We start from the raw sequence: 10,192 nt of genomic DNA, 5'->3' as shown, positions 1-10,192 counted from the left end.
CTGGTAGAACTTCGCAACGTCATTCGGGAACCGCCCGGCAGTGCGCAGGTGCGTGAACATCTCGCCGCCCATGACGAACTCCAGCACAAAGTACACCTTCTTCTCGTCCTGGAAGGAGCACATCATGTTCACGATGAACGGGTGGCACAGCTCCATTAGGATCCCCTTTTCCTGCGCAACGTGCTGCTGCTGCTTCATCTTGATGATCTCGCGCTTTCTCAGGCACTTGATCGCGTAGTACTCCTCCGTGCCCTTGCGGTGGGCGATGCGCACGCGGCCGAAGGAGCCGGTGCCGAGCGTGTTCTTCAGTTCGAAATCCGAGAGTTTCCAGCTGGAGGTGTCCGGCCTCTCAAAGGAATAGGCGGCCTTTACTTTTGACGCGACAGCCACCTTCGAGGGATCGGGATGACTGGAGGGAATCTTCGACAACTGCGCCTTCTCGTTGTTGAGGTGGCCCGACGACTCCGCCGGACAGCTGTCCTTGGCAGCAGACGACATCTTGTGCTCTGCGCCTTAATACGAACACACGCAGACGCGGGTCCTCGTTTTCTAGCCTGCCCTCGCGGCAGTGGAATGGGCTCTCGCGTTCGCCGGAGGGAAAAGGCGGGCAACGCTAACGTCCGGTTAAACTCGGACTTTGGTGTTCGAGTGAGTGTTCTCGACGGAGGCACGCGGGTCGCGGTGTCGTATGTATACAAATCAAACCACGGCGGCCACTGGCTTCAATAGAGGTGAGGGGGTGGGGGCGTGGAGTAGGAGATGGAGGAGGAGAGATGATGAAAAAGGGTGCACAAACACCGACGACGAGAAAAAAGCAACAAGTAGCAGAGAGAAGCAAGCGCACGGCAGAGTGCACTCACAAGTGATGAGTGGAACACTCAACGGGAAACAACAAGGAAAGAGGTACAGAGCGAAGTACAAGGAAAGGAGGAGGGGAGAAAGACCGCGAATAACTTCACGAGTGTGTATGCGGAAGCAAGCGGGTCCCTGCGAAGCCGTGATGAGTACTGTGGCCCTTTTCGGAGTGGAAATGGCGGAAGGAAGGCAGGGAGGCCCAAGAGGGTGGAAAGAGAGAGAGGGCAGCAAGGTGACACGATGAACGGTAGATGGGAGAAGCGAGCTCTTCAAGAAAATGGTGCAAAGGAGCCAAAGACATCCCTCTACGGGACATCATGCTCGCGCCCTGCAGTCGTTGCATGCTGCCCGCAGTGCTGCACCAACACAAAGAGGCACGCGTCGTTTGGGTGGCGCGGTTGAGAACTGTCTAGCTCCCCCTCTCGCAGGTGACCGTCATGAAAGAGAGGAGGTGCTGAAAGAGCAGCAGCGAGCACAGCGAATAGCAGAGATGTGGACGAAAGCCTCTTGAAAAGGCTGCACGCATCCCTCTCTCGCTCGCTCTTTCTCGGCTTGTCGCACACGGCACTCCAGTAACAAGCCGATGACGCACCAGTGAAAGCCGTATGTGTGTGTGTGTGCGTGTGTGTGCGTGTGCGTTTGCTTGCATGCTTGTCTATTTTTATTTTTGTATTTTTTTTCGATCTGTTTCTTCCCTCCTTTTGTGAGCACTGCGGCCCTGCAGTTCACCCCTCTCCACACTCATAACAACTTCAACGCCGTGACGAGTATGCGTCCCGCGCCAGTCACTACGGCCACAAAAACATGCACGCAGGCATGGGCACGGGTGGGGAACGGAAAAGCAAGACGAGTCACACAAGACAGGCAGAGAGATCAATGCGGTCAGTTGAGGAATAAGGCGAGGATGGCACGCAGCTGTTTCTCCTTTTTTGTTCCTTCCTGAAACAGCACCACCTTCGTCGTAGTCTCGGGCAAAAAGGTGGGAAGGAGTGTCCTAGATGCCTATGGCTCCCGTCAACGACGCACTGCCAGATCACGAAGAGGGTGAGAAGGGGAAACCGCCCATCTAAACGTTGGCACCAGAGATTCGTTGCTCTCGCGAGAAAGAAAAAGTGCTGCAAAACAAGTTTGAGAAGGCAGTCGTAATCGTAGTAATAGTTGAAGTTGTTGTTGCAATACAGTAGTCGTGGCAGCGCGAAGCACCTTGTTCGCTGTTTCATATGTAAAAGGAAAAGCGCGACAAGTGAAGAGCGCACGGTTTTTGCGCACCGTCGTGACCACCGCTACCTGCACCTGCTCATCTATCCGGCTCTCGCTCCGCTGTGACGTTAGACAACGTGAAAGCCGTCACTGGCATGCGCCAAGGCAATCTCCAGCTTCTCCTTGATGATCTGTTTGTCATTGTAATCAGGGAGGTCCAGCTGATTTGTGCAGCCGTGGCCGACCGGCAGTCGCCCCTCGTCAGCGCAGCGCAGCACTTTGATCTTCTTCATGGCCCCGCTCACCGGCACGGCCGCCGTCGCAGTGCACAGCTGTAGGAAGCGTCGTAGATTGTTCTGTGACATGTCCAGCAAAACCTCCTTCAGGTACTTGGGCGTGTTGGAGTTGCGGCCGAAGCCTTGGAACTCCAACGCGTCAACGATGACCTGCGCTGAGACGTGCAGCTGGCCACACAGAAGTAGCAGCAAGTCCGAGGGAGAGAGGAGCTTGAGGTGGTGCTCGAGAGACGGTTCGCAGTAGAATCCTTTCCGCATCGCCTCCAACGCCGTGCGCCGGCGCTCCACCAGGTCGAACTTCTCACGAAGGTTGATGTAGTCGCTCACACTCTCGGGTGTAAGGGGCGAGTCCGTTGTGTACCGGCCGTCTGTCTGCGTCTTCAAGAACTCGTGGGTGAAGTAGGAAAAGTCGAGCCCGGCGTCCTCGAGGTCGGCAGCGGACAAGAGACGCAGCCGCTTCAGCGTGCTTGCGATGTTCGGGTCATACTCCTCCAAGTCCACGAACGAAGGCTCGGCGCCGGAGAGGAACTTGAGCACAGCAGAGCTCAGCTGCAGTGGGATCTGGCGGTTCTCGATGATGCTCTTTAGCAGTACCTTGCCAAGCAGTACGAACAGGTCCGGTGCGATGCCATCCGCATCCGGCGCGGGGAGGTACGGAACGGTGGAGAAGAGGACAGAGCGAATGCCTGGCTCGTTCGACGCGCTCGCCGAAGCAGCTGCCGTGCCAGACGATACAGGGGAGCCTGCGGAATGCGGAGATGCTGCGCCCGCCTCCTCAGAGGCTGCGCACACGAGAGCCTTCTTCACTAGGATCAGCTGTTCATAGAAGAGGTTGAGCATCTCCGTCGTCAGAGCGCCCTCGTCGATGCCGGCCTCGCCCTGGAAGACAACCATGATGGGAGAGAGTAGGTCATCGTTGTCGAGGCGCTGGAAGATGTCGCGCACGGACTCCACCATGTGGCTGCGCGAGACCGACACCAACACCTTCTGTTGATGGCTTCGACGGACGGCGTAGATGTAAGAGCGAACGGCGTCGATGCGCTCGTCGCTCTTCGCCAGCGCACTGCTGTTTTGGTTGCTATTCATGGAGCTGAGCGTTGAGCTGAAGTACGGGTGCGCCAGCAGGTCGTAGGCGGTCGCCCGGTTCGCCGGGTCGGCCACGAGCACCGACGCGATTGCCTCGGCTAGCTTCTCGTCACCGCCGACGGCCTTGGCCGGCACATCGATCCGCTTCTGCTCTGGTAGCAGCAGCGGCAAACTCGGCTTCCCCAGTGAGGCATCGTGAAAAAACGCGTTCTCTAGCGCCACCTCCAGCATCGTGAACCCGAGCGCCCACATGTCGGACATGCCCGTGGATTTCGCCGTGTGCGAGCCCGTCTCGCACAGCAGCTGCTCAGGTGCCATATACTGTATCGTGCCCACGATGCTGTTGCAGCCGTTGCTGGTGTTCGTCACGGTGGTTGTCAGCGTCATGTCAGCAACGCCGAGGGCGCCGTGGTCCTTGGCAATGCCAAAGTCGGAGATGACAGGCCGCCCGTCGTCCGCAATGAGCACGTTGGACGGCTTCAGGTCACCGTGGACGATGCCGTGCTCGTGCAGGTAAGCGACACCGCTGGCGAGTTGACGGAGCATGTCCTGCACCGCCACCCACGACATGGGTTCCTGCTTCGACAGCAACGCCCGCAGGCTGCCGCGGTGGTAGTAGGGTAAGAGGATATAGGCAAAAGGTCCATCGAAGAAGACGCCTTTGATACGGATGATGTTGGGGTGGTTGCAGGTGGAGACGATATTCACCTCTCGCTGGAAGCGTCGGCGCGCCGCATCGTCGTCAATGGAGATCTCCTTCACAGCGACGTGCTCGCCGCGGCGTAACGCGTGGTATACCTTGCTGTTCACGGTGGACGACAGCGTCGACAAAACCTGGAAGTCGGAGAAGGAAAGGTTCTGCCAGAGTCCGCTGCCCTTTACCAGCCGCAAGATTCGTGAACCGTTGGCCATCGACTTCCACGCCAGCTCCGGGTGATCCTGCTCCACCAGCTCCATGATGCGTGTCTGCACAGCCTTCTGCTTCTCGTGGATGGCAGCGATACGCTGGTGCAGTCGCTTCACTTGCACCTGCAGGCATTCGATCTTATTCTCTGGCTCATCCCGAATCTTGAACCATTCGATTTCGGCCTGCAGCTGAATGCGCTGGCGCTCATGCAAGAGGCGCTGTTGCTCGAGCTTCGCCTCCTCCTCCAGCAGACCGTCGCCCTCGCGCATCGTCTTGACGAAGGCCTCCTTGTCTGCTTTCACGCGCTCGACGACGCTGCTCATCTGGTCCAGCGCCTGTAAACGCACATCGGAAAGCTCCTTCGTTGTGGTCTGCGCCACCTGACGTGCGTGGGTCTCCAGCTGAGTGTCGAGCTCCACTGCCTCGGCAAGGAGCGAACGCACCTCCTTCATCGCCTCCGCCTCCGCCTTCAATGAGTGCAAGAACGCCTGCCCGGCTGCGTCGGTGGCGGCGAAGCACTTCTGCGCCTTTCTCACCGCCTCGTTGATCTCGACACGGCGTCGCAGCAGCTGGTCAAGCTCAGCGCCGGCGATGGTGGAGCTCTGGGTAGAATGATTTGCGCCGGCCCTCGGCGTTGTCAACGGCTGGTGCGGCACCACCGCCTCGGCGGTCGGTGTGGAGCTTCCTGGGGAAATACAAGAAGCACGAGACAGGGACGTGCCTGGGGCGCCGGCATCGGCCGGAGCTTCGTTTGGCGGAATCGGTGCCGAGGCGGGCGGCGACTCAGCTGCTACGGGCGTCGTCACGGCCGTTAACGTGTCACTCGTCCCTTCCGTTGGGACGTTGGACAGCGTGCGGTTGGAAGCCGGACCGAATCGGCTGAAAAAGTTCTGCTCCTCCTTGGCAATTTTCTTGAGCTGCGCAATCGCCATCCCAGCCTGTGCAGCAGTGTCCCACAGCTTGTTGAGTGTAGCATCTCGGTCACACCGCGCCTTGTGATAAGCGTTGCTGTCCTGGTCGCGCACAGCACGACGCAACTGCGACTGTTTCTCGTCCGCCTCCTTGGAGAGGGCAGAGAGCTCGCTGGAGGTGGCGATGCTCATGAGGGACTTGATCTTGTCAGACCGTTTGCTGCACTCTACAATGGCGTCCTGCGCTTTGTACGTTTCGGCATACTTTGCTGCCTGGTCCCGCAAGGTCGCCGCGCGCCGTATCCCTGCCTCCAGCTCGCAGAAGTCCACGCTAGTGCTGCCGAGTGCCGACTGCGCATCTGTGGGACGCGCCGGAGCCGTCGGCCACGAAGAGCGCGAGCTGACACCAGTCTCGGTGTAGGGCACGGACGAGGAATCGCCAGGGCTCATCAGCAGCGGCGTCACCGGCGCTCGTGCCATCTTGGACTCGCATTTCGCCATGGCTACCCGAATAGCCTCTTTGTTTTCACTGGGCGCCAGCGCCCAGGCCTTGCGCAGACTCTCCATAGCATGGCCAAAGTCGTTTAAGCTCATCTGCGCCAGCCCCAGCCGGTAGTGCCCCTTGAAAAAGTTCGCGTTAATCTCCACCGCCTTCGCCGCGTCAGCGGCGGACTTCTCGAACTCTTTGATATTGAAGTAGGCAAAAGAGCGGTTGGTGTAGAGGAACTCCGAGTCCGGGTCGACCTCGATCGCCTGGGTGTAGTAGCGAATCGCCTCGTGGTACCGGCCTGCCTTGAAGGCCTCGTTGCCCTCCTCGCGCAGCCGCGTTCCGTCTAGATTGGGGCTGCCTGTTGCGGAGAACTGAAGCGGAATACGCTGCTGCTCCCGCTGTATCCACACCATGGGCGGCACGCCGCCGCTGTACACACTGCCGGGTGAGGCAGACTGCGCGTCTGGCATCGCCGGTGAGGCCTCAGCACCGCGGCGAGTCGGATCTGCAGACACACTGACACCGGGGCCACGGCTGAACACGAGGCTCGGCCCCATGGCTTGCAGCATGGAGAGCGGGTACATACCGGAAGCATCGTCGGTGCTGAATGTGACCATGGTGGGTTGGCCGCTTCCGTCGCCTCCGCCGCCTTCACCACGGCCACTGCCTTGAATAATGCTCCGCAGCAGCGACTCGAGCGGGTTGTTGAAGCTCATCTTCGGCGCTCAAAAAGATGAGAAACGAGACAGAGAGAGGGAGCGCGGAAACGTATGCTCGGGTGTGTGCGTGTAGGAGCGCGACTGCTTCGGCAAGACAACACGCAAAAAGAAAAGCAAGTGAAACGTAACGGGCACAAGGGCTGTGGAAACAGATAATACGGGAGAACAAGAGAACCACCGCGGCTACCAACACGGAGACGAAGTCACGTGGGCAACACGGCGCCGGCACGCTGTTATGATGTCGTCCCTCTCTCCCTCGAACACCCAGTTAGGCACACACACAGACACACAGACAAACACTATTGCGCACTGCCGAACTGATAAAGATATAAGTGGAGATGCAAGTGCACGGAAGCAGGCAACCGCAACAAAAAAAAAAGACAGAGCGTTTGAAAGTCGAAAGGGGGCGCAACTTCAAGGAGTCTATAATGAGGGGATGGCAGAAAAGAAGAGAGAAGCTGTGAGGGAGAGGAGGAGATGGCACCGACGTCCTCCACGTCGGGCAGAACGCCAACAACAGAACAGAAAAACAATGAAACCGAATAAGACACAAGGCAGAGAGACGACGGCAACGGCAAGGACGACTGTGGAGGAAAGGCGTTGATAGTGTCTGCAAAGGAATGAGCTCGGTTGAATGCGCACGCTTCCTTCGATGGCCGTTGTTGTTGTTGGTTTTTCACGTACCCCTTGTGTTGTTGTTTGGATTCTTCTCTCTGTGCGTAGCGATGATTTGATTGGCGCGCCGCCTGAAAGGCAGATGGCAACAACGCTGACGATATCGCCACCTCGGATGCTGCTACTGCTCTTGCGGTTGACGCCGTCCCTTTCTCGTGAAGAAGGGTCGCTGGGAGTTGTTGCCTGCCGTGTAAATGGACTTAAGGCACGCGGAGAAAAACATAGGTGCACACGCACCCTTGTTTGCAGAAGAAGGGCGGGGAGTCCAGTCGGTAGGCGCAATGGTGACGGGAAAGCACAAAAGGATGCAAACAGTGCGAAAAAGAGCTACGCGCGTGTTTTGGCTGCTGGTGCTTTTTCAGAGATAGAGCACAGTGGTTGGGAAAACAAGGTGAGCGTTCATAGCGGGGTGCGTGGAGTAAATGGTGAAACAGAATTCGTTAAGAGCAAGAGAAGCGCGTGAAGAGGGGGCGGAGACAGAATGAGTGTTTAGGGGGAAGAAGGAGAGAAGGGAAACAAGTAACTCGAATAGTTCACCATCCATGCGCACCCATCGCTCACGCCACCTTTCCTTTGTGTGCGTGTGTGTGTGTGTGTGTGTGTGTGTGTGTGTGTGTGCTGTGGTCTAAGAGCACGGAAAGCCCTGAGAAGAGCTTTTTTCGGTGGGCAAATTGTCGGCGAATGGTCAGCCTTTCAACGATGGAGTCCCGACAGCAGCATCGGAGCTTGAGTTTCTTTGGTATCCTGCCTCACGGCCATCTAGTAGCAAAGGGTAGGTGCAATGGGCACAGCAACGAGAGGGGGCGGGCCGCTCCAACAGTGACCGCTCGTCGGCCGCCGAGCTCACTATACGTCCACGACACTGGGAGAGAGCCAACGGCCAGCTGCATGCAGCACCAGGCTGGCGAAAGTCGCGTTTTCGGCAAAGATGCTGAGAGGCAGGTCCCACACCATCACCATAAGACTCCTTCGCTGAGGACGACGCTGGGCGTGCTGAAGTCACAAAAGGAGAGAAGCGGATCCCACTGCAAAAGCGCGTGGAGCCCTTCTCGCTATCTCATTCTCTCCCGGCATTTCCAACGACCAGGAGCAAAACGATAAAAGGCAGCTCGCCGCGCCACAGGCGCGCCCAAGCTCACACAAAGGTGAGGTTTCGAAGGGCCAAGCAAAGAAAGGAATTCACCCGCACGGCGTTACGGCATCGAGAGACGAGGGAAGAGCCACGGTCAACGGCGAGGCCACACAGATTTGTGCATATTGATTGATACAAAACGAGCGTGCGTTAGGCAATATAGACTAGAAAAAAAAAAGGAAACACACAAGCACGACGAATGAGCAGACGATGCCAGCGCGAAGGAAAACGCAAAGAAAAAGAACCATATACCCAATGGTGATATATGCAGGCAAAGCGGAGGCGTCTGCACCTCCTCGCGCGTCGCATTGATGGCAACAACATACGGCAACGGTGTACGCAGGCGCGCGCCCGTCCTTCATATCAGTTTTGTCTTCAAAAACTCAAAGAAACCCATGGTCAACGCCGCGTTCGGTGCGCTGTAGGCGATGCGACTGCCCACGCCCTTCCATAGCGCCCGTATCCCTTTCTCCTTTGCTAGTGCTCCGAGCCCCTCCCGCAGGCCCCGATAGTGGTATGAAAACAGGGCAGGGGTAGAGGCGCCCACGTCTCTTCGATGCAGCACGGCCCGCTGCACCTGTATCCGTGTCTTCACCAGCTCCAACGGATTCGTGAGTAGGGACGCCACTGCATTGCCACCAGCGCCAGCTCCGAGCGCCACCGCAAACGTGGCCAAAGAGAAAATCTCTCTCTCGTTGCCGCCGTTCCGGTCACCCTGCTTTGGCGCAGCTGAGGCCGCAGTGTGCAACCCTGCCAGCACCTTGGTGAAGTACTCGTAAAATACGAAGTACACGGCCGAAAACGGGCCGAAGCTGGAGAGGGTGGAGGCGTATCCCTTGTAGAGGCCCCTGACCCCTTCATTCGCTAAAATACGCTGCAGTGCATCAAGGCTGCTCGTGTAGCGGCCCTTCAGCGATGGCGGCTGCGACTGAAGCCTTTCCTTTGCCACGTCGATCGGCACCCATACGACGCAGCTCACCGTCTCAGCTGCCAGTCCGCACACGAAGAAACGCACGCTGGGCGGCGTGGCCGCAGCGGCGGCTCGCAGTGACTGCAGTGTGGCGTTCATCACACCCGGCACCGGGGAGTTTTCACCTGTCCCGGTCGACCCTGCGGCACCGGCAGCTCCGTCGCCGAACGCCTTCCACGCCGTGCTGCACCAGTCGTACGTGCTGAGGTAGAGGGCAACGCCTGGGGCAGAGCCGACGGCAGCTACCCCGACCCCACGATAAAAACCGGCGACGCCCTCCCTGGCCCAGATGGAGCGCGCCGATTGAAGAAACGACGCGCGCGGCGCCGGCGTACTTGATGACGCGGCAGTGGCAGGTGGCGCGAGGTGGTCGCCAGCAAAGCCAGTGAAGGTGACCGTCTTGATTGTATCCAGTGGATGGCAGAGCAGGCGTGCGAAGATGCCCGCGAGTGCCGAGCACACCACTTCCATTTGAGCGAACGATGTACAAGACAGCTATGACTGTGTTAGCGATGAACGACTCTCGCCGTGTGAGGTGGCGCTGTTCGCAGAGACGGTGCGTGTTCGAAATGGAGGAGTCGTGCCCACCTCAGAGAACACGCACGCCAACGCGCCTAAACGCGCTGAAGAGAGTGTTGACGACGGCCCAGCCACAGGCGATGAGCGAGAAGAGGAGGTAGATGACAAAGAAGGGAAATAAAAAACGGAGTAGAGGTGAAGGGCCCACACACTACACAGCTGCACTGGCTTCGTTCGCACTGCTCTACGCTCCGCGTCGCCTAGTTTGGCAAGCGGCGAAATACAGCAGTGTGGTGAGCCGCGACGCAGATTTCCTTGCGGCATGAGGACAGCACCCGGTCATCGACGACTGACGTTGCAGAACGCTCAAGCGCCTCTGCACGCGCGCATCGAGCCCTTCGCCTGAGGGTGCTCTCGTATCCACTGGAAGCG

At 58.4% G+C, this 10,192-nt stretch overlaps 3 protein-coding genes across 3 annotated transcripts; all 3 read right to left on the bottom strand.

The window, feature by feature from the left end:
- On the bottom strand, positions 1-498 carry LDBPK_354060 (protein kinase A catalytic subunit; the record flags this gene model as incomplete). The annotated part of the gene is made up of 1 exon (XM_003864936.1): positions 1-498. A coding segment is annotated over one exon (498 nt), but the record flags the coding sequence as incomplete, so codon positions are not given.
- Positions 499-2,183: 1,685 nt separating this feature from the next.
- LDBPK_354050 (protein kinase, putative) lies at positions 2,184-6,215 on the bottom strand (the record flags this gene model as incomplete). The annotated part of the gene is made up of 1 exon (XM_003864935.1): positions 2,184-6,215. The coding sequence occupies one exon, from the start codon at positions 6,213-6,215 to the stop codon at positions 2,184-2,186; it is 4,032 nt and encodes a 1,343-aa protein (XP_003864983.1).
- A 2,414-nt stretch (positions 6,216-8,629) lies between these two features.
- Positions 8,630-9,340, bottom strand: LDBPK_354040 (hypothetical protein, conserved; the record flags this gene model as incomplete). The annotated part of the gene is made up of 1 exon (XM_003864934.1): positions 8,630-9,340. One exon carries the CDS (start codon positions 9,338-9,340, stop codon positions 8,630-8,632), a length of 711 nt encoding a protein of 236 aa, XP_003864982.1.
- Between the last annotated feature and the right edge of the window lie 852 nt (positions 9,341-10,192).

Source organism: Leishmania donovani, chromosome 35 (genome assembly GCF_000227135.1).
Source record: "Leishmania donovani BPK282A1 complete genome, chromosome 35".
NCBI lineage: Eukaryota > Euglenozoa > Kinetoplastea > Trypanosomatida > Trypanosomatidae > Leishmania > Leishmania donovani.
The sequence above is the reverse complement of the archived record's forward strand: the minus strand, read 5'-3'. Positions and strand labels throughout refer to the sequence as shown.